We start from the raw sequence: 22,231 nt of genomic DNA, 5'->3' as shown, positions 1-22,231 counted from the left end.
TCAGTGTAATTTTATTTTTTACTCTATTACTCTTTGAATATATTGACCTCTTTGTATAGAGATACGAATAAGAGGAAATATAATAGAGTTCGAAATCATGGGAATACATTCCGGAAATCAGCATAAAGTAATTATTACTATTTGAAATTCCAAATAGGTTTAAGGAAACATGAAAAATACCTTGGATATTATAAGCGATGTACTTGGTTAATACATTAAGAATTACCCTTGCATAATAGTCAATAAATTGTCGTGATACATTATGATTTAAAATAAATTGCTGATAAATTTAATGAGTTTTTTGTAAATATTGGAAGCGAAATCCGTAAAGCATAACCTAATACTATTAGTTAATGCTAAAACAAAAGCAAACGAAAAATCAAATTTGATATTTTATCATCACAAACAATTGCATGCGTCTGTTTTTTATTTCAGAAAGTCTGAATGACAACACGCTCCATCCGGGCTACACCATGCGCGTTACGCCCTTTTATAAGCTTTACGCGCCGAAGCGTATCTATTTTACTCAAAGCAGAAGGGCGTTACGCGGCTTGCGCCCTTTAGCATGAAAGAAGATGCGCAATAATGCGTTAAGCAGAAGGGCGTTAGCACTAAATCGCCTCAAACTTTTATAAAACTGACTTATTTCCGGGAAAAAATGTCTTGTCGTGTTCTGCTTTAACATTTCTATTAGTCTTTTAAGTTTTAAACCAAATTTCGGGACGGAAAGCAGTTTAAATATAAAACAAATCTTTAAATGCGAATAACTCGAAAAGTAGTTTTCGAGTCGATCGCGCGCTAACGCCCTTCTGCCAGCCGTGCGACGATATGTGCTCTTCCCAGGCAGGAATTCAATCCGTGCAGGCATAACCTTGAAGAAATGCTATTATAATGATACAAGTTTCATAATATTAGAAAATATGTAGTACTGTATTGATGTGAGCTACATGTAGATTATGGTATGGAGGAGTAATATGTATCCCCCCATTCCTGACGACGGAAAGTCAACCTGTTTGAAACATCGAGCCCTCCTACTACCCATCCTATATATTTCCCTTTAGGACTACCATCGTCCTATTTAAGACTATATAAGAAAGATTACCAACAGTCCTTTTCAGGACTCCCCGATCCTCCCCTCTCATTCACATGGTGCAACCGTAGGCCTACTGTATATTGTTCACTTTCACTGATTTCATATGAACCGGTACATACACGTAGAAGTTACACAAAAAGTTGTTTTCCCTCTGACCCACAGAACGAGCAGCTACAGAACCTAGCAGAAGAAGCTCGCTCTCTCAAAGATGAGATGGATATTCTCAGGCATACCTCGGACAAGGTCAGCAAATACGAAGGCACCATAGACACGCTCAAGAAGAAGCTGGAAGACCTTGGAGACCTGAAAAGACAAGTCAAGCTCTTGGAAGACAAGAACATCATGTACATGCAGAACACCATGGAACTTGAAGAGGTGAGTTGCTAAATCAGGGATTCTTAAAGGGAGTATCTCACTGAGCAGCGATTGCTTACGAACATTGCGAATTTGGGGAATTTTGGCAGTCGGCGACTATTAGTTACTGTAAGCAAATTTTAGCGACAGTTGTTGCGAGCAAGTACATGTAGTTACCAATCCTTTGCCACTACTTGTGAATGTTTGGGAACTTTTACGAACCCTGGCGAAACCCCAAATTTGCTACATTTGCAAGCATTCGCCGCTCAGTGAGATACCTCCTTTATTCGTAGACTCTTCATCTTTCTCTTTCATTTTTCTTTAAAAAAAGAAGAAGTAGAGATTTGTTGGTCTGTATGGCAATTTGCTCTGATGTTGAATAGTAGTTGCAATCTATTTTCAAGCTCTTTTTCATAAAGTGTGATGAATATTTTTATTTGAAAGATTCTCCTATAAAATAGTTCATTTATAAAGTACTACTGTAAAAGTAGAAATATTCACGGTATATTAATTTTCGTGTATCTCCAGCTAAAATCGGCAAACGCGAATTTTAGAACTTGCGAAAAATATAAGCATGACTTCGTATGCATTTTTTGAACGGACTGAATTGCGTGCAACACAAATTTAAGAACCAGCGTTTTTATTGGGTCATTCAGCGTGAAAAATTAATCATGCTAAAATAACAGCGTTTACAGTGATACATTTTAATTGAACCTTCATTTACTTTTGAAATCACGAAAGGTCTGATAAGTACTTGTTACACTGAAGTTACTGAACTAGTTCATTGAGTAACTTAAATCTATCTTTGAAATGTGTCTTTCTTTATCTGCTCTGCTTCATTCCTGTGTTAAACTACAATAGATACAATAGTTTAGATTGCAGTACTTTCTTCCGAGGTAGAATGATCAAGTCCTTTAACTATCATCGAACAAAGAAATTAAGAAAAGAAAGGAAACATATCTATGAAAGTATTGATAAACTTGACTATTACCAAACTTCAAGGTACGTATATAATGTAATACAGTGATTAACTTCTTCATCTTTATTATCTTCTTTAATACAAAGTTGATAATAATAAAATTCAGTTCTTGTATAGCACATATCACATTATATAACATCCCTATGCCTTCCAAAGAGCTTTGGAAATTATTACCCTAGCTTTAGCTCCGGCAGCCGTAATCGGCGCACAGTGCATTTCAAGGAATAATCCTACCAGGTACCCATTTACCTCACCTGGGTTAAATGTGGCAAATGTAGATTAATGTCTTTAATACCAAAGGACATTAGTGCCACATCTGATACATCTCAAGAGATGGTCCAGGGGGGCGTTTCACAAAACTTGTCATCAGTGACAAATGACAGTTTTTGTAAGCTACTGAAATCCTTGCTTCTGATTGGTTATCTACAGATTTGTCAATGATTTTTGTCATTTGTCATTGAAAAAAGGCTTTGTGAAACAGGTCTCAGCTCTATAAATTCTCTATGGCATTGATTTGTATGATTGTAGGAGCTGAAGAAGGCCAACGCACTCAAGAGCCAACTAGAAACCTACAAGCGACAGGTACATGAGCTCCATTCCAAGATGTCTGAAGAAACAAGACGAGCAGACAAGGCAGAGTTTGAAGCCACCAGAGCGCAAGAGAAAACAACTCAACTCCAAGCTGAAGCCGAGGTACACTTTCACTCTTTTTATGCTCTAAATCTGAAAAATACTTGAAATACAGCTCATTTTATGGTACCCATATTCCTTGAATGCACGCGCAAGATATTCAATTTTTTCAGATTCGGGTAGCGGGACCGCCGATTACATCGCTAAAATGTGATATTTAAGGATACATTTTCCATTTTTTACTGTAGCATAATTTAATATTTATCTAGAACTGGAGTAAGACTATCTTTCTTTGACTTTGTGCAATTTAATGGAAAGAGCAGTGTATGTGTATTTCTGTGCGTAAATGGTGTAAGTTCTCTTTCAAAGAGCAAAAATTTCCTATTACATTTTACAAGTAATGCAGGATTTTTGTATGAATACATAACAAATAAATAAGCAGTTATTCCTAAACCCTTTCAAAATATGAACTTCTATGGGCATATTCATAATACATGTCCGATATTTTATTTCCCAAGTTCCATAGTGTCACTCTGTGTTAAGGATGTGAATCTTTGTGTGAAGGAGGTTGGAATTGGCATCCCCAGCTAAAAAAGATCATGAAAATATTGTTGACCCATCAGGATTGAGACAGGAGTGACCATGGCAAATGAAAAGAAGTGTTACAAGCTTATTGATATTAATCTCTTTTCATGACAGTATCAGCAGAATATCTGGGCCTGTTGCATAAAACTTACCATTGATGGTAACTTTGCCATCAATGGCAACTACCATGGTAATAGGGCTCAACAGCCAATCAAAATCAAGGTTTCCATGGTAGTTACCATTGATGGCAAAGTTACCATCAATGGTAAGTTTTGTGCAACAGGGCCCAGGTGTAAAGAGAGCTCCAATTCATACATTCTTATCATTTTCTTGTACAGAGGTTCAGACTAGAAAGAGATTCATTGAAGGAGACCAATGAAGAACTGACACTGAACCAGCTTCAAGGGAATGCCTTTGGTGAAGGCGGAGTCAACAGTTCAGAGCTAGGATCGTCAGGTCTCACTGCCATGTTACCACCGGAAGTCAGGTAAGACCAAGGGTTCTTCAGACCTTGGTAGAACCAAAAGAATCATTGTCCGATTGGTTTGGTTCGTTTGTTTTACCTGACTGCTAAGAAAGCATGTGCATGCTTGTAAGTATGCAAACAGGGGAACGACGGCTTTAAGTCCTCTCCGAGGGACTTGGTAATGAGGATTTATGCCTTTCTGAAAGGCACTAGCGCATCAACTTGTTTCTAATCTGGGACCTCCCGGTTACAAGACCACTGCTCTACCACTGAGCCATTGTGCCTCCATTGATTATCAATGTTTAAAATGATCTGTAATAAAATTACTATGTAACCCATTGTATCGGAACTGGTTGATCTCTGTATTAAAGCTTAAAGAATCAGAGAATTTAGTATTCAAAGGATTAAGATAATCTGTAGTTTGAGTAGCTACGGGGAAGTAGACAGTCCTGAGATAGAATTGCCAGGGTCACTGCCATGTTAAAACCTGAGGTCAGGTACAATGTACTACCAAGGGTTTCACTTTCAGCCAATGGTAAACCAAAAGGACCGATTGTCTGTAGATTAGTTTTGTGTGGTTTCTGTAGTAAGCCCAGGGAATTGACGGAATTCAGTAGTTAACTGCTTGTAACAATTTCTGATTCTGGTAGCAGAATGGAAATTGAAATGAATCTTGTTGAATATGATCTCATATTGTTCCTTCGGTATCAAAACGTTCTGTCCTGCATTTGTATTCAATGAATGACTGCAAGTGCCATGTGTGTGTAATTTGGTTTTTACAGACGTGTATCAATCAGATATGATTATTTACGTCTGGGGACCGACCTTTAACGTCACCATCCGAAAGATGTGACTCAGTTTCAAACTGGGGTCGCCTGAGTCAGTTTGTAGGCGAAGAGACAGAGAGCTGACCAAGTGAACATGCCGCTAGACCAAGTCACATCTCCCTGTTTAATGACACCATCTTTAATATGATTTTATTGCAGAGAGAAGATGATTCGGTTACAGCATGAGAATAAGATGCTGAAGATGAAGCAAGGTGAGACAGCCGATGAGCAGACGCAGCTACTACAGAGCCTCTTAGAAGATTCAAACGCTAGGAAAAATGACCTGGAGTCTGAGAACAGGTGAGACAGCATCCTCTCATTCAGTGAACAATAGGCCTGTTTTCATCAGCTTCAGATTGCCAAATATCCCGCTATTTGAACTATCTCGATCGCAAATTATCCAGTAAATTTGTGTCTACACTAAATTTCATATTATACCTATTCCTTCGAAAAGTCAGTAGTTGTCACTGCAGTCTTTAAAGGGAGTGGGTAACTTTGTCTCAGATTCTGAAACAAAATCATGAATTTAGCTCATGCTGCAATGATAATTATAGACCTTTAGGTCAGTCAGGAACCCCATGACTTTTACAAGCCGATCGCTTATCTGATTATCAAGATATTTATGATTGGAAATCAAAATCAAATTTTTGCATTTTCCTAATGGTTTTCATAACACTACAGTCTATTGGGGAAAACGAGTATGGTAAAACCGGTCACTCAAAGATTTTTAATTTTTGAGGCACTTCATGATCATTTTGAAGCGAGATTTTTTTTTAGGGCATCACAGACACTGATATCAGGGAGGGCCATGCATCTCAGATTTAACATTGTTAAACGATGCCTTTAACAGACCGTCGAGAAGTTTGTTAACCATTTTGTTATTTTTTAATCTTGTCTTCCAAAGAATCGGTAATCAGCGTATACTGGCACTCGAAGCAGAGTGTGAGGAATTGAAACAACAGCAACAGAGAGAAGGCGTATCCTCAAACGTCGTAGGAGAAGTAAGTTTTTCTCTTCAGTCCCACATATATCTTTCTGTGGTGGCACAGCATCAGCTGAGCCGTGCACATTCTATTTCTAGTAGAGCCATTCACACAAAACACAACCCACACCACCTCTGTCAGAACCAAGATCAATATCGTCTTAAACTTTCATATTACAATTTCTGATGCTACTAGCATGCAACAAGCTACTCTACAAATACAGTTCTTGCTATTATATGTTTTTGTGTATGAAATATATGGTGCAGTGTTGTAACTTGTACTATGAATGATATATTATGTAGTTGTAGATTAGATCTGTTCTTTTATTCAGTCTGTCATATTTCTAACATTAAAGTATTTATTACCAGTTTACATAATATCGGGCCATTAGTACTCAAGATTAATTTCAGGCATATTCTAGCTGCCAAGGATAAACTAACGCATTGGTTTTGGAATACCACTAACATGTTTATTCATGCATATTTATCAGAATACTTTTCCTTTTATTCCGGGGAGAGTCATTATTTTGAAAACAAACATTGAAAACAAATCTGATTATCTATTCTTATGTCCAATAGATCAAAATCCAAATGAAAAACATGGTCTGTAGGAAGAAAATATTTGGGATACGTCTGGGGATGTATTTGAAATCTATGACCCAAAAGATAGAATATCAAATTCTAAATTTCTCCTTTAACCTGTACTCTCTACATGTGTGTCCATATATCGAGAGGTCAGTGACACAAATACGTAACTCCATTTTGGCTATTTTGAGAAAAACTGGTTTATGTCTCACTGAGCACTTGGGCCTTAAGGAGTTAAGTCTATCTTTCACTAGCCATTGACTTCAATGGGGTGTTGGATGGATTTAAGTCTTTGTGTGTCCTGGAAAGCCCACATTTTTCTGATCATTTTGATATCAAATACTCATTTTGGCAAAATATGGAGTTACGTCTTCGAGTCACTGAACCCTCGATATGTAAGTGTGATCATGTGGTATGGACTGTAATGCATGCCGAGTGGGTCAGAGTGGGCTTGCTTCTCAGTCTTAGGGTACATGTATACCACAAGGTACTAACTCCTCTGAGTTCTAATAATCTCTCTTCGCGGTGCTGCAGTCTTCCCCGGGAAAGTTACCACCACCACCATCATCATCTTCATCGATCGCAGACATGTCAAATGAGGTACACTACCCTGTGTTATGCTCCCCCCACCCCACTCTTACACCCCCCCCCCCCCCACCATGCTCACTGGAAAGTTGTGTTGCCTCTTGGCCTGCATATGACTGCTTTATACTAACCCCACATATCGTAGATGATGTTATGATTTAATCAACTTAAACCACCCATGCACATGTATAATGTTCAGTTAACAACTAAATTATTCATACCCTTACCAAATTTTGTAATTTTTTAAGTATATGATAAATTGATTTGTTCTGATTTATGTTTCTTGAGAATGTAACATATAAAAACTTAAAGGGAAGTTTGAGTAGTGGGAGCAAAATATTGCCCTCGCTATTAAAGTATTAAAAAAAGGTCGTAATTCAAACAGTCCACCTTTACTCCTTGAGTTACAGATACCGGTAACTAAAAAGAAACATCAAATTCAAGAGGGGTGTGAATGATTTAGTTGTTAACTGTATGTCCTATGCTGAGAGTCATAAGGTCATAAGGTCATATGTTAAGTGCTTTCAATTGATCTAATGCCCTTCTGGCTCTCAGCAGCTGATGATTGTAATGGTATATGCATAATAACCCGATATGATATGTACATGTACATGTGTGCATTAATATACTTTTATTGTGCTTGGCAGACGAGCGTGATGGTACATGTGAGATGTACTTTTTAGAAAAATGCAAATTTGTGTGCGACTTTTCATAGCCGATGTGTACACAACACTACACAACACATTCCATTTTATACGTACACACCTGTATCGTTGACTTAGTGGGCTGCCGGAGTATATTATTTTCCAACTTGATAGATGTTAAGATTAAGTTTTTTCTGTTATTGTTTTATCCTTTCATTACAAAAGGTAAAATTTAACAAAAAATTTATTTGAGCAAGTCTGCCAAGCACATGATTTATTCTAGAATATTTAATTGTTAACTGGTGTATTATAATTTGTGCTGCTTCTGAATATGTTTAACATTTAGTATATTTTTCAATCTTGATTTAATACTGTTCCATAACCTATAGTTTAATGATTTATATTCACATATTTTACTCAGTTTGTGCATATAAAGTGTAGTAATAAAGTGCAACAATACTGGTATTTACATGTACACCATACATAACATATAATCATATTTATTAAAGATGGGATTAGGGCTATTTCATTTCCAATATAATCATATTTATTAAAAATGGGATTAGGGGTATTTCATTACCAATAACCATTGGCCCACTACATAATGTTCATGGGTAATATTATTTACTTCTAGTTGTTCGCTTTTACAATAGCATACTACTCAAGACATAACTCTCACATGCACTCACATGTATAATACGTTTTGTTTTTAATCTCAATATTATAATTTATAACTTTCACTGGTCCATAGTATAATATATTTTCATGGATGATATTTGTATATATATCACCATTTTATTTATCCTTATTTTCAGTCGCCATAGGAATATACACATTATCATCTCCAAAAAGTAGATGCATAATGATTTTATTATTGAGTAAAGCTGTAAAGTTACATGAATTCACAAATCATTTAAACCCTTTAAACTCAGAAAACGACTCTTCAAATACAGATATGTTAATCTTGATTTACCTGATAAAGGTTTGAATTAGTCTTTCAAACAGAATATAAACATTTGTATGTAAACATGTGTTTTTGTCATGGGCCTCCTTATCTCAAGGTTGTGAAACTGTTAAAATATATTCATATAAAGCTTGATATATCTAATTCACTATTTTATTTAGACCTATATTTGTCTTTACCGAAACGATGATCTCCCAAAAGCGTGCATTTGGATCAGTAAAGGATATTTAAAAAAACAGTAGTCTGAATGCACTTGTACTCATACATGAAATGGTCTTATAAAAATAACTTAATATACGAATGATTGAAAAACTGCCATGTTTGCTGTTGGATTAATCAATTAACACTAATTACAGTGAATGCATACCATTGAAGACATGTACATTTAATAGACAACATACCCTTCTGAAGATTCATGAAAATCTGCAAGCAAGATTATTTGATTTGTTTTACTGTTTGAAACTAGCAAACCTATCTGGACTCACATCCTTTTGATTTACACAGTGAAAAATATATTTGTGAAGACAGTGCACATTGTGGAAAATTGCCTTTCTTTTATGCAAAGATAGTTACCTTTTAATTTCTGCTGCTGAACTTTAATATGTTCAATATGATTTTGCATATTTCTGCTATGAGTAAAAGCAGTGATTAGATTGTGTGTGATTGTTTAGAAATTGTTTGAAGCTAACCTGATACTCAATATTCCTATTTAATGTCTAGATATAATTTATAGGCTTAAACTATGTGAATATGTGTACAAAGTATTGTAAGCAGTTGCTAATCTGGGGGGGGGGGGAAGGGGCAGAGCTTTTGGGGCACATACTGGAAAAGAATATATTCTATGTACATGCGTATCTGGTAAGAAGCAGAGGGCATTAAGTCATGTCCCTTTCTGTCAAGTCAATGTATCAATGCCCTTCTGGCGCTCAGCTGATGATTTGTGTAGACCGATACATAAATAATTGTCTAGACATGTTTCCTATGGGTTGGCTTATTGTGTCTCATTTAATGATGTTCAGTGGAATCGAACTGTAAGACAATCTCTTCTATATCAAGTTATATGTTGAAAATGTTGAGCTTCTCACTTTTTAGTATACTTTTATCTTTAAATACCAGAGTGTATAATTGATTTGTAAATTGGTTTTATACATTTTGAATACCCATTAGCTAATTTTGCACTCTCCTGCATTTAAAACTAAAATATTTGATGGGAAAGACTTCCATTAACAAATTAACTAACTAGCCATGTTATTCATTTTGATATCATTTGAATGTTTTATTTATCAAATATATTTATACTAACATGTTTTCTTTACTTCATTTTGAATAATCCATGCATGATATCTGACTAATTGATATGTTTCATTGATTTGTATTATTTATTATGCATTTGTATTTACTTTCCCCATTTTCCACCTTGCATCTTCCAACCCCAACCCCACTTTTAATCCTCCTACCCCCCCTTTTAATCCTCCTTCCCCCCTCCCCTTCAATCCAATATGGCTGCCGCTCTCTATATTACCCCCTTTCTACCAATCATTCAGTTTGTGAGTATGACTTGACTATTTGAGATTTGATTCCTTTCATCCATGTTGCTTTTGCTATTAATGTGTGTCTAGAGTCATGTAGGAGCTATTGCAGTGCTGTTTGCCATGATCTTTTTTATAGCTTTATTTCTTTGAGGTTAAGGGGTCTCTTCCACTTAGAGAAGTCGTCTGTATGAAGAAACACCAAGGAAAATGACAATGCACTCGCGCATGGAATTGTCGATGCTTTGCATGTATGCATGCAGGCATTTTTCTGTTGCATTGTCACAGAATGTTGTATAGGGAGTGGAGATAGTGCACATACATGTATATGCAGGCTTTACGTGCGCATCCAATGATTATGGAAACGGAAGGTTTCGATAGATTGTGAATAGGTACAGGGTTACAAAAGTTATCATGGTATTTAATTGAAGACTGAAAAATAAAGTAAAGATAAAACATAATTTGGAGATTCCTTTCATATTGAAATATTCAACCCATGCTTTGAATAAAAAGGGATTGACATGCAAATTTATGAGTAAGGATAAATAATGTGTAACCAATTCAAAAGTTTTGTCATACTTCACACCCATTCTTATTTCGAAGGACGTAAAATAGAATAACTTGTATAGATAAGAATACTGGAATCGGGGTAAATTGCCCCATTAAGTCCGAATTAGATACATTATTTAGGTCTTATAATTCATAATTTGGTGTTAAAAAACAATTCCATTATTTGGTGTTAAAAAAACAATTCCATTGTCTATTTATAAAAGTTGGCAGTCTATTCCTGTTGTTGCTTGCTGTGTGACTGCTTTTACCAAGAAGAAAAGATATTTTCAAAACTTGCTTTACATTGATGTGAATTTCTGTATTATATTGTGGCAGTCTCATCATTCAGCTCTCTTGATATAAGTCAAATATATATTCTCTCTTTCTTTCTCCCTTTCGTATTTGTATTTACAGTTTGCTTTTACTTCCTTGCTTTAATTTTCTGTCCATCCTTTAAACAAAGTTATTTTTCCAGGAACTTCTCACATCTATGCAAAACTTGTTGCTCTTTATAATATTTTGGAGTAGAAAAAACATTCATTCTTCTTCTCATTTGTAGTTTTTGTTGTTGTGCTCTAACAGAGTTATACCCTACAAGTATAATCTGAAAGTATTCTGTTCCATGGCTTGGTTTAAATCAAACTAGAATCCACATACATGTATGGTACTCCTTGCCATTATGTATACTATATATAAAGGACGATATGTCTAGCCTTTTTCATTAGCAGCCGCAATCCATTAATGGTTTCAGTTGATGAGAAAATGAAACCAGTCATACACTTGTTTATTATAATCACAGATAGCTCCCATCTCTGTACTACTATATATCATTATTCTACATACATGTATATAACATGGCTTTTACATTTTTCTGCCTTTGAATACTTATGTTATCATAATCATGTTTATATTCAGTGGCATTAAATATATTTTCATTGATCCCAAAATGTTAGTGTAATGACCCTTGCTATTCGTCATAATCAAAATGATTTACCGAAAGCCTTTTGAAATCTGAATAATTAATTTCATTAATACTGAGTGCATTTCACAAGATCACTACAAAACCGATTTACATGCATTATCTGTTATTTTCATTTATTGGTTTAAGAAGGCTTTAAATTTTCTTGGTATTGTTAGTTTAGTAAAAAGATTTTTTTTTAAAAACTTAAATTTTATCAACTTGTGGCATCAAGAACATCTACCGCGATTGCAGTGCAGATTTCATATACCGATTCCGGTGGGGAGGGGGGGGGGGGGGTTAGCTGCTACAGTGCTGCAATCTATACAAGAACCTTAATTGCAGGGACATTAATACAACCATGATTTCATATTCATTTTCTTGATAGAAGATATTGCAGTTGCACTTTCTTTGACACAATGTACCAGCTTTTCCTTGCTCTGCAAACACTTTCATACTATCGTTATGCTATTAATGGTGATTGGTGCCGTTTTTTTACTTCTGGGCCCGTTGCATACAACTTACCATTGATGGTAACTTTGCCATCAATGGCAACTACCATGGTAACAGGGCTCAACAGCCAATCAAAATCAAGGTTTCCATGGTAGTTACCATTGATGTCAAAGTTACCATAAATGGTAAGTTTTGTGCAATGGGACCCTGGTTCACAAAGAAGCTTCACTGTTCACATCTATGCATTGCTCATACTAGCTTGTCTTGTCGCAATGTAGCTGCACATTGAATGAAGAGGACTGAAAAAAGGGGAAAAAAGAAGAAATTCATCATGACTTTAAATTGGCATCAAAGTGTAGTACGATGATAATCATAGCAAGAATAATATAATGTATAGCCTGCAATAAAATCACTGTCCCTTCAGAAATACATGTGCGAACGTACAGTAAATGTATGCAAAGTTCATTTGAAAGAATTTAAAAACTACTCCCGGAAAAGTAATAATTACAATTAGTGTGATAGAGGTAGATTCTCTATACTCTATACTATAGGCATGAAGATGAATTTGTTTTTAGCAAGATTTTTTGTAACATTACAACAAGAAAAATGATTACTGCTAGCCATTTATCTGCTTAATTTTTGTTTACTTCTGTTATACTACTTCATCTCCTTGATTGTATATTTTTATTTCAATTAATTGACTGATGAGGTAAAATGTTTTTTTTTTTTTTTTTCTTTTTAACAGAATCAAGAACTCAGGAAGAAACTTCAAGAACACAAGTAAGTAATTCTGGATCAATTTAAAAGCTCAAATTTCTTTATGTAAGCAAACAAAATTGTATGTTTATGAATAGCAAGATTCCTGGTTGTAAATGGTTGTGAAGTTTTGAAGCTCTTAACATATGAAGTGGAGTATTGGGCATAAGTTAAATCATAAACATTACTAAAACTTCAATATTTTTATATAATCAGTAAAACTTGAATTACCAGGTATGTATGAAAATAGCATTAAAATTATTTATTCCAAATGTTGTATTGTAAATTAAAAACAGTGTAGAACTATTAGTTTGTAAGAGTGGGACCTGAAAATTTCATGAAGATTACCTCCTTAGGAATTGCTTATAGAATTGGGCGATTCCATGGTAAAGTGTATTTGATCTGAAATGTTACCAAGTATCACAGAATGAAGAGTACAGGATCACAGCTCTAGTAGGGCTGGAGTGTTAAAGCAATCGCCAGGTATAGTAAATTCCTCGCTGTTATTGGTAATGTATGGGACAAAATACCTAAGCCTTGCCTTTAATATAAAATCATTGTCCAAGCTTTACAAGAATGGGTGTATATATGTACATATAGTCTATAAAACTTGCATAAAGTATGGTCAGTGGACTTCAATTACATGTTCTTTTTCTTCTAATGCAGAGAGAAACTAAGAGAGAGTGAGACGGAACTGTCGAGAAAGAAGGCACATATTGATGACCTAGAACCTAAATTTACAAATACAAGTGAGTGTACAAATTATTGGTTTATAATTGAAGGCTTTTGACTTAATCATGCATTATAATTCTACATTGCTGTATTGCCCACAAGGACTGGCATTTCTTTACTGAAATTAAATGCACAATAATCATCAATGGACCATTACAAATTTTGTATAAAATAAGTTTAAGAATGTAGCCAATGAGAAGCGTGGAAATGGATCACATGTGCGTGCATTAATTTTTACCATATATGTATGCACGGGGTGCATTTTGGCCGGGTGATAACAACCGTCAATTTTTCGACTCTACTCATATCGTAGACCCATCTTATAATACAAATAAACATGTTTTTAGCTTGTGCATTAGTGATATGCACTGCACTTGGTTAAGTCATAATGAGACTGATAATTAACTTGACAAGTCTTGTTCATTATCCTACTGTGACTTGACCTGCGGGTAGTGCATATTGACTAATGTACTCACAAACATGTATTATTTGTATTGGTTATTGATTGATTTGAATACCGGTATACATGTGTTACTATCGTGATGAGCTGAAATGATTCCATAGATTGACTGAATGTTTGATTGAGTTTTTAATTCTTTACACCCTTGTAGATGAGCAAGTACACAAGCTGAAAGACGTCTTACACAAAAAGGAGGATGAGATGCGATCGATGGAGGAGAGGTATCGCAAGTACCTCGAGAAGGCCAAGTCAGTGATAAGAACCCTAGACCCTAAGCACAGCACTGGAGCATCAACCTCGGAGATACAGCTTCTAAGAAGCCAACTCCAGGAGAAGCAGAAGCTCATCGAACATCTGGAGGTAAGGAAAGAATTTAAAGATAAAGACCAGTTGTGAAAGAAACGTTGTGAAATCGATTGCATTGTGAAAGAAATGTTGTGGAATCGATCAGAAAAGGTTGATCATCTGGCATATAAGTATTGGTGTGTACTCCAAGGTTCTGGAATCATCAAAATGATAAGAAATTTGGCCCAGTCTTGGTAAAGTTACAAACACTGTACACAAAAATATGTATATGGGACTACGCGACACGTGCACAATATCTATCAGGTCCAAATAGATATAATAATTTACCAAATATATCAATTAGTTGGCGGTTTCTCAGCAAAGTTTATATTCAGCACTTATTAGTCAAAACATATTCTTTCACATGATTGGTAATAAGAGCTTCCTTTTCTTTTTTTGAGAGGGGGGTGTTTCCAAAACTGGTCTTTACCTTTAAGAAGACACTTTCCTGTTCTATCCCCCCTGTCCATAGATTTTAAAAGCCAACAGCAGGTTTATTCTATACAGTTAACAACTAAATTATTCATACCCCTTGCCACAAATTTGATGTTTTATGTGTTTTGTATCACTCAAGAATGAAAGGTGGACTGTTTAAATGAAGGCCTTTGTTGAATAATTCAAAATGTCACATTTTCAATAAACATAAATTGTAACAAATCAATTTTCATCATACCTTAAAAATTACAAAAATTTGTTAAGGGTATGAATAATTTAGTTAACTGTATAAAGTTTTGGGGCAGGGTTTCAAGAGAGTTTTAGGTTATGTTTAGGATTAGGGTTATGGTTATGGTAAAGATTAGGATGAGGGTTAGGGGTAGGGGTATATAAGGGTAATTTAAATTCAATTTTCGATATCAATTTCGACAATACATTACAAATCAATTATAAACATTCACAATAAATGTAGAAATACATATTGAAAACAGAGGGGTCCATTAAAAAGCAATGCTTGTACGAGTGTGAACACTTCAAATGATACTTAGAAATATTGAGTAATTAAATTAACAAGTCCGTAGTAATGTGTTTGGTCAAAGGCTGACATGTGTACCCCAGTCAGATTAATGAAATTTAGTTGGCAACAGTCAGGACAGAAAAGTACACTATCCACAATGGTAGAAAATCGGTCTTTCTGGAGGTGCTTTGGCAGTGTGACTTAGGCGTAAGAATTCACATAGTTCAAGATGTCAACTGCAGACTAGGGGGTGTTTCACAAAGATTCTAAGTCAAACTTAACTCTAAGATGGACTTTAAATTATAGAGAGCCATTTGTAGCCTTAAAATAAAATATATTCAAAAGCTAAAATTAAAGTATTTTAGATTTGTTTGTAAATTCCATGTCAAGAACATGAAATCTCCCATGATAATAGAAAATATGAATGATTTGAATCAACATTGTATGCCTTTTAACAGAACTTTCACCAAATATTTTCAAAGATACTAACAGCTTTCCATAATTGTTAAGTTCAACTTAGGATCTTTGTGAAACATCCCCCAGTCGCATGAGAACATGTCATTCATCTGTGAATACCCCCAGAGTCATCTTACCATCAAAAGATATTGGGTAAAGGCTTGAGGAGATGTTGAAACAGTGGTAAATTTATGATATCAAATTATACGACAGAAATTGAAGAAAGGAAGGAAAATAACATCACAATTTCATTACTGATTAACAAATTTGGTGTCAAGAGGTAGACATCGTCAGATCTTCCAAATGTACATTTAGATAAAAATGTTACAAATCTCGTGTTTGTATCTGACTCCCTTTAATTTAAAAAAGATGTGAGAAATGCATTGAAGACATAATCCACAGATGTAGAAAACATGCTTGTTTCAGGTAAACAAAAATAAAAGAATATTGCTAATGGTGTTTTATTCTCTTCCTCTTTCAGCATGAGAGAGACAAGTCAAAGATCACGAGGGATACAGAAGAGAAATTAGTTGTATCAGCATGGTATAATCTGGTAAGTCCATGTACATTGTAGGATGTTTGATTTATGAGAATGTATGATGTTTATTCTTACATGTACATATGAGTGGGGGCCCTATGTCTGCGCACCTTGACAAGAATTGCTGTATTCCCCTACTGCTTGATCTCACTTTAATCCTTATATTCTAGAGAATAAATGTGCTAAAAACTTTAATCCTTAATCCTGAAACTTTAATCCTAATATTCTAGAAAGTAAATGTGCCAAAAACTTAAATCCTTATATTCTAGAGAGTAAATGTGCCGAAAATCTCACCAAAATTTGAGCATCAACAATGTCATTTTCACAAGAAAAGGAGGTGATGTCATTGCAAAAACAAAGGATCTCCGTATTCAAATACTTTTAGGCTCGACACTGACAGGACCAGGATCAAGTGACCAGGACCAAATGACTCTCTAGGTTTGAGGATAACCCCAACAACCTCATGGCTTTCTACATAGACATTGCATGAGCCTATTTTTAATTATCGCAGTACACAAAAAAGTGTCCTGGAGCCATGTAGTTAGCTAAGAGGTACTTTTCGAAAATGACATCAATGTAGAGTCAGATGTAATATATGATGTTTTGTCTGTGTTATTACAGGGGATGCAGCTCCATCGCAAGGCAGCTGAGGACAGATTGTCCCAAACCGGCGGGGGCCAGTCGTTCCTAGCCCGACAGAGGCAAGCTTCAAGCCGTAGATCACAAGCCATCCTGAACAACAGCGGCAACTCAGCCAGATAACCAGGGCCACCCGACCGAATCCTTCTGGAAATAATGAAGACAAACAGAGACTTCATCCAAAACCTCATCATTCATACAGTACATGTATTTCCTGTTTAGAAGACATCCTTCCAAGCCCCTGACATGATTGACACTCTGATACAATACTCTTGCAAGATATTGTAACATCAATATTGTCTGTAGAGTTCTTATGAACAGTATCTTTGTATTTGGTCCCTCGGAGAGGACCTAAAGCTGTCGGTCCCCTGGTTGCTTCTTAGCAGTCAGGTTAAATAAGCCACTGTTTAGAAGATATCTTTGCAAAGCCCTGACATGATTAACACTCTGGTACAATACACTTGCAAGATATTGTAACATCGATATTGCCTGTAGAGTTCTTATGAACAGTATCTTTTTATTTGGTCCCTCAAAGAGGACCTAAAGCTGTCGGTCTCCTGGTTGCTTCTTAGCAGTCAGGTAAAATAATCACCACTAAGCCACTGTTTAGAAGATATCATTGCAAAGCCCTGACATGATTAACACTCTAGTACAATACTCTTGCAAGATATTGTAACATCAATATTGCCTGTGGAGTCCTTATGAACAGTATCTTTGTATTTAGTCTCTCAGAGAGGACCTAAAGCTGTCGGTCCCTTGGTTGCTTACTAACAAGCATTTATGCTTTTTTAGCAATCAGGTAAAATATCCACCACTAAGCCACTGTTTAGAAGACATCGTTGAAAAGCCCTGACATGATTAACACTCTAGTACAATACTCTTGCGAGATATTGTAACATCGATATTGCCTGTGGAGTTCTTAAGTGAACTCACATTGTTTGCACACTGGTAGAAAATCTGTGCAAGGTATTCTAGCATTACAGTTCTGAACAGCATCTTTTAGTTGTACAATGCTCCTCTTGCTGTATTGTTTTTTAAAAAAAACCCCTCCCTTTTGAGAATAAAGGGACAGCTAATGATGCAATGCTTTTTATGCCTCCAAAAATGGACGGGCCTGCAGTTGGAAGAGGAACATGCTTATTCCTTTCATAATAGATAGGACTTGGCTTTGGTTATAATTGCTGTGTTTTATGGCAGTACCTTTGTTCACTATGGTGCTGTCTTAAGTGCTTGCTGCCCTCTCATTTCATTATTTTATTCAATAGTTCTTAACTTTGCCTTTTTTTGAAATACATTTTTTTTAGTTATATAGACTTTTGAGTCATAAACTGTGCTATTTGTCCTTCTGTATTTTGTAGGTTTTTTATTTTAAAGGAACTGATCATCGTAGGTCATTGCCAAATGTGCATATATATAATTGCTCTTATCCTGGCTGTATTCACTTTTTGTTATCCTCCTTCATTCAATCAATTTTTTGGTGAACAGTTGAACTTGAAAGATAGAACCAGTGCTACTCTGGTGCTCCTTGGCTTGGCTTTGATATGAAGATGGTAGACATGTATCAGTCTTTCCCTCAAAATCCAAGTTTCTCATACGTTAACAAGATGTATGAGCACTAAGCAAGTACAGGCAAAAAAAAAGAAGAAGAAGAAGAAGTGACAAATTCATTGTTCTGCATCCCAGATAAAATTGTCATTTGAATTCAGTCGGTTGTTTCTTTTCATCGAAAAGCAAGAACATTAAAAATGCTACCAGTGAATGCAAATTTTCCAAAATGGCTGGAGCCTAATCCTATTTCTTAACATGTTGCTTCTAATGCAAATGAGCCTCTTTGTATCTCGTTGTTAATTTGTACGGCTTGTAAAGATCACTTGTCCATATTGATGACTATGCACCCAATAGGTTTTTAATGTTGCATCCAAATTCTGCTTATATGTGCGATTAATATTAAGTGATGAACACACATGTTTTTGCTTCAATGACCATTTGGTGTTATAAACGCATTCAGGTTTAACTGAAATGGTTGTAGGAATTATCATATTGATGACTGTTCACATTTCGGTTTTGAGTGTAGCATCCCAATTCTGCTCATCTTTACGAATTAATATTCAGTGATGAACACACATGTATTTTGCTTCCATGTCCATTTGGTGTCATGATCGCCTTCAGGTTTAACTGAAATGGTTGTAAGAATTATCTAAGTGGAACAAAATTATGTTTTGAGAGTACCTAATGGTACAGTCCCTCACCATTTTTTATCACATGTAGATAACAATTGACCAGTTTATTCCCTTGCATAGACAGGAAACGCTATTAAGTTTTCCTTACTACCCTCAGAACAACATTGGCAGGGAAATTGGTAACGTCCAAGCTTTAACACATAATGAATCGTGTATACATGTACTTCATTTACATTATTTTTGTTCACTGTATAAATGAGACTTTTATTCATAAAATGCACTGTAAACGTCTTTAAGCTCGTATTCTCTTGTATGGTACCTCATTATGACCAAAGTGCCATCACTACATGTCTACAGCATTGTCAAAAAAATATATACTCTCAATTTTGAAAGTGAATTTTTCCCACCTATTACTATAAATTATATTAAAATGATGAAGTAGATCCTAATCAGATGATTAGTTAAGAGCGTACATGTGACCTGGCATTTATTTTGCCTAATACGTAATTTTACTAATGACCGGTCATTAGTAAGTACTTTAATATGACCGGTCATTAGTAAAATCACATTATAAAACATCATTTTATGAAACAAATATAACATTTTATAAAACAAATAAAACATCATCTTATGAAACAAATAATACATTATTTTGTTCGGGCATTAGTAAAATTACCCACGTTCGGTACCTGTGAAACAGTCCAAGTACCCTTGGCTATGGCCTTTGGCGTGTTAGACTGCTCCAAAGGTACCTTTTGTGGGTAACTCTTACTAATGCCCTCACTGATGTGTATTGTATGTATACCAATGTACATCATCTCAGTGCTCACATTCACTTTAAGGTTGGACTGATGATAATTTAAAAGGTTTGTAATGCCTCAAAAGTATTGTCTTGCTGTGCTGTTTGGTTATGTTTCCTTAAAAAAAGTGCCTATGTGCCAGAACTCTGAAATGGATAATTTGTGTATGTTAAAGTAAAGTTGCCCATAATTTGAACAAAAGAATATGATGGTTTGTACAAAACATTTTTATTGAAATTGCAGTGGATATTGAGAATACAGGTTTTTGTGCTTTTGATACCACCTTTGCAGAAACGTCACATATGAGATAATGTTTTAGTTATGAAGTTTTAGTTTCTGCAGTTGTTTGCTAGTATTACACATTCATATTCTTTTAATCACATACATAATTTGAATTACAAAATCATAATAACACTATGAATGAGAATCCTGAATATGCTGCAAAAACTTTTATTTCCAAATAAGCTCTACACAATATGTTAATGTATTTTACATGAGTTGTTACTTAATGTTTGGTTTACAGTCAAAAGTGCATTTTGTTTGTTTTAAACTCAGGCAGAGATGTACATGTAGTTGCAGTACAGTATCCTTTATGCTTAAATCGTCTGTTCAGTGTAAGCTAGAAGAGCATTCAATGTTTGTTAAACTGTGATCACATAATTTCCCTCTGATAGTAAGGAAACAAAACAGTATACTTATCATTAAGAGAGAAAAGAGTTTGGGCAGCAATACAATTGGCCTATACATTATTAACTTTGATTTGAAGAGCCACTTTACGCCCATGCAATTTTTGAAGAAAAAAAATAGAACTAAGGTGAGACTTGTAATCATTATTAGTCTGCTTTAAGACTTGATTATGTAGCTAACTGTCTGTGTACATTAAATTAAGATTTCTGTCTTTGCTCATGAATTAAAAAGGGAAGGATTTACTTCTATTTTCATAGATATTTTGATAAATACATGTGAAACATAATTTGTAATGCAATTCAATTGTTCAAATCTAATTGATCTTTTTTTTCTTTTTTAAATAATTTTTGAAAATGATAACTTGATAACTTAATATTTATGGAGTTTTTCTCGTTCTTCACATGTGTTATATGGAATTCTAACTATTCATATCCCTCCAAAGATTCAACTTGCACAATTGGATTAAATCCTATTCCAATTTCCTTTCCTTTGTTTTGGAATTAAAATCTTAAATAGTCTCCCTCCCATGTGTTTTTTTTTTTAAATCGCTTAAAATACCATTCCTTAATAGTGTAAACAAAGTACCTATTTTCTGTTTTTTAGTTTCTATATTTGTAAGCAAATTAGTATGAAGTATGGTATTTTACAAAAGTACAATGTTTTTCAGATAATTTAGCAGAATTTTTGTCAGTGTGATTCAGATACTGTTATTTGGTTTATGATTGCTTGTAGATTGTAAATACATGTAGGTAAGAAAAAAATAGAAATGTCTACTAATTTTTTTAATCTAATTTTTATAGATATTTATGCATAATTTATAGAATCTTTACGGAGTAGTATTCCTAAATCATAAGAGGAGACTTACCTGTACATGTAGATATAAAGAAAAGTCATAATGGTGCTCGTTGAAATGTATTGTAAATAAGTGTACCAAAGCGTCACAAACTTTCTTGCTAACCTACTTGTATAGAGATGTGATAGTGTGTTTTAGCGTTTATACATTGATTTCTTTTAATGTTAGTCAAAAGAAGTTTTATAATGTGAAACTTAGCGAAGCTGCTGTTTTAATGCTTTTTCAGAAATCATCCAAGAATTGCATGTGGCCGGTATAATGGCTGTTTAGCAAGGGATGTACCTTTTAATGGGATGTATACCGGTATGATTATTTATTGAAAACCAGGAAGGAAAGCTAAAAATTATCAAATGAGAATTTACACGGCAGATGGAATGTATGGACTAATTTTCTCCAGTCCTTATTTTTACACTTTTTATTTTTCCTCATCTTTAATCTGGTTTATCTGGATTCATAATGTATCTGATTCAAAAAATATTCTCATTTATACTTTCTGTAAACACAACTTTTAAGACAAAGCACTGGAATGACTAACTTGATTTGTAAGTGTTTCTTCGGAAGGTTATTATGTAAGCTTTGTTTTGTCAATACGTACACCCTTACATGCTTATCATTTTCGCTGTTCTGCAAATAAGTGTATTACATGTAGA

The 22,231-nt window shown here is 34.8% G+C and overlaps 1 protein-coding gene across 5 annotated transcripts in view; it reads left to right on the top strand.

The window, feature by feature from the left end:
- The window catches only part of LOC591902 (protein Hook homolog 3), a 49,129-nt gene extending 29,678 nt beyond the window's left edge, over positions 1 to 19,451 (top strand). For 2 of the 5 annotated variants that reach the window (XM_030996396.1, XM_030996394.1), the window contains 12 exons: positions 1,256 to 1,468; positions 2,955 to 3,119; positions 3,980 to 4,128; positions 5,094 to 5,234; positions 5,839 to 5,935; positions 7,036 to 7,101; positions 8,152 to 8,154; positions 12,929 to 12,963; positions 13,606 to 13,688; positions 14,283 to 14,491; positions 16,366 to 16,437; positions 17,044 to 19,451. In XM_030996396.1, the coding sequence (XP_030852256.1) occupies positions 1,256 to 1,468; positions 2,955 to 3,119; positions 3,980 to 4,128; positions 5,094 to 5,234; positions 5,839 to 5,935; positions 7,036 to 7,101; positions 8,152 to 8,154; positions 12,929 to 12,963; positions 13,606 to 13,688; positions 14,283 to 14,491; positions 16,366 to 16,437; positions 17,044 to 17,184 (1,374 nt within the window). In that variant the 3' untranslated portion in view covers positions 17,185 to 19,451. The remainder of the gene's footprint in view (positions 1 to 1,255; positions 1,469 to 2,954; positions 3,120 to 3,979; positions 4,129 to 5,093; positions 5,235 to 5,838; positions 5,936 to 7,035; positions 7,102 to 8,151; positions 8,155 to 12,928; positions 12,964 to 13,605; positions 13,689 to 14,282; positions 14,492 to 16,365; positions 16,438 to 17,043) is intronic. The other 3 variants (XM_030996398.1, XM_030996397.1, XM_030996399.1) reach the window with 3 other exon arrangements.
- The last annotated feature ends 2,780 nt before the right edge of the window (positions 19,452 to 22,231 follow it).

Source organism: Strongylocentrotus purpuratus, unplaced genomic scaffold (assembly GCF_000002235.5).
Source record: "Strongylocentrotus purpuratus isolate Spur 01 unplaced genomic scaffold, Spur_5.0 spur5_scaffold_3, whole genome shotgun sequence".
Taxonomy (NCBI): Eukaryota; Metazoa; Echinodermata; class Echinoidea; order Camarodonta; family Strongylocentrotidae; genus Strongylocentrotus; species Strongylocentrotus purpuratus.
The sequence above is the reverse complement of the archived record's forward strand: the minus strand, read 5'-3'. Positions and strand labels throughout refer to the sequence as shown.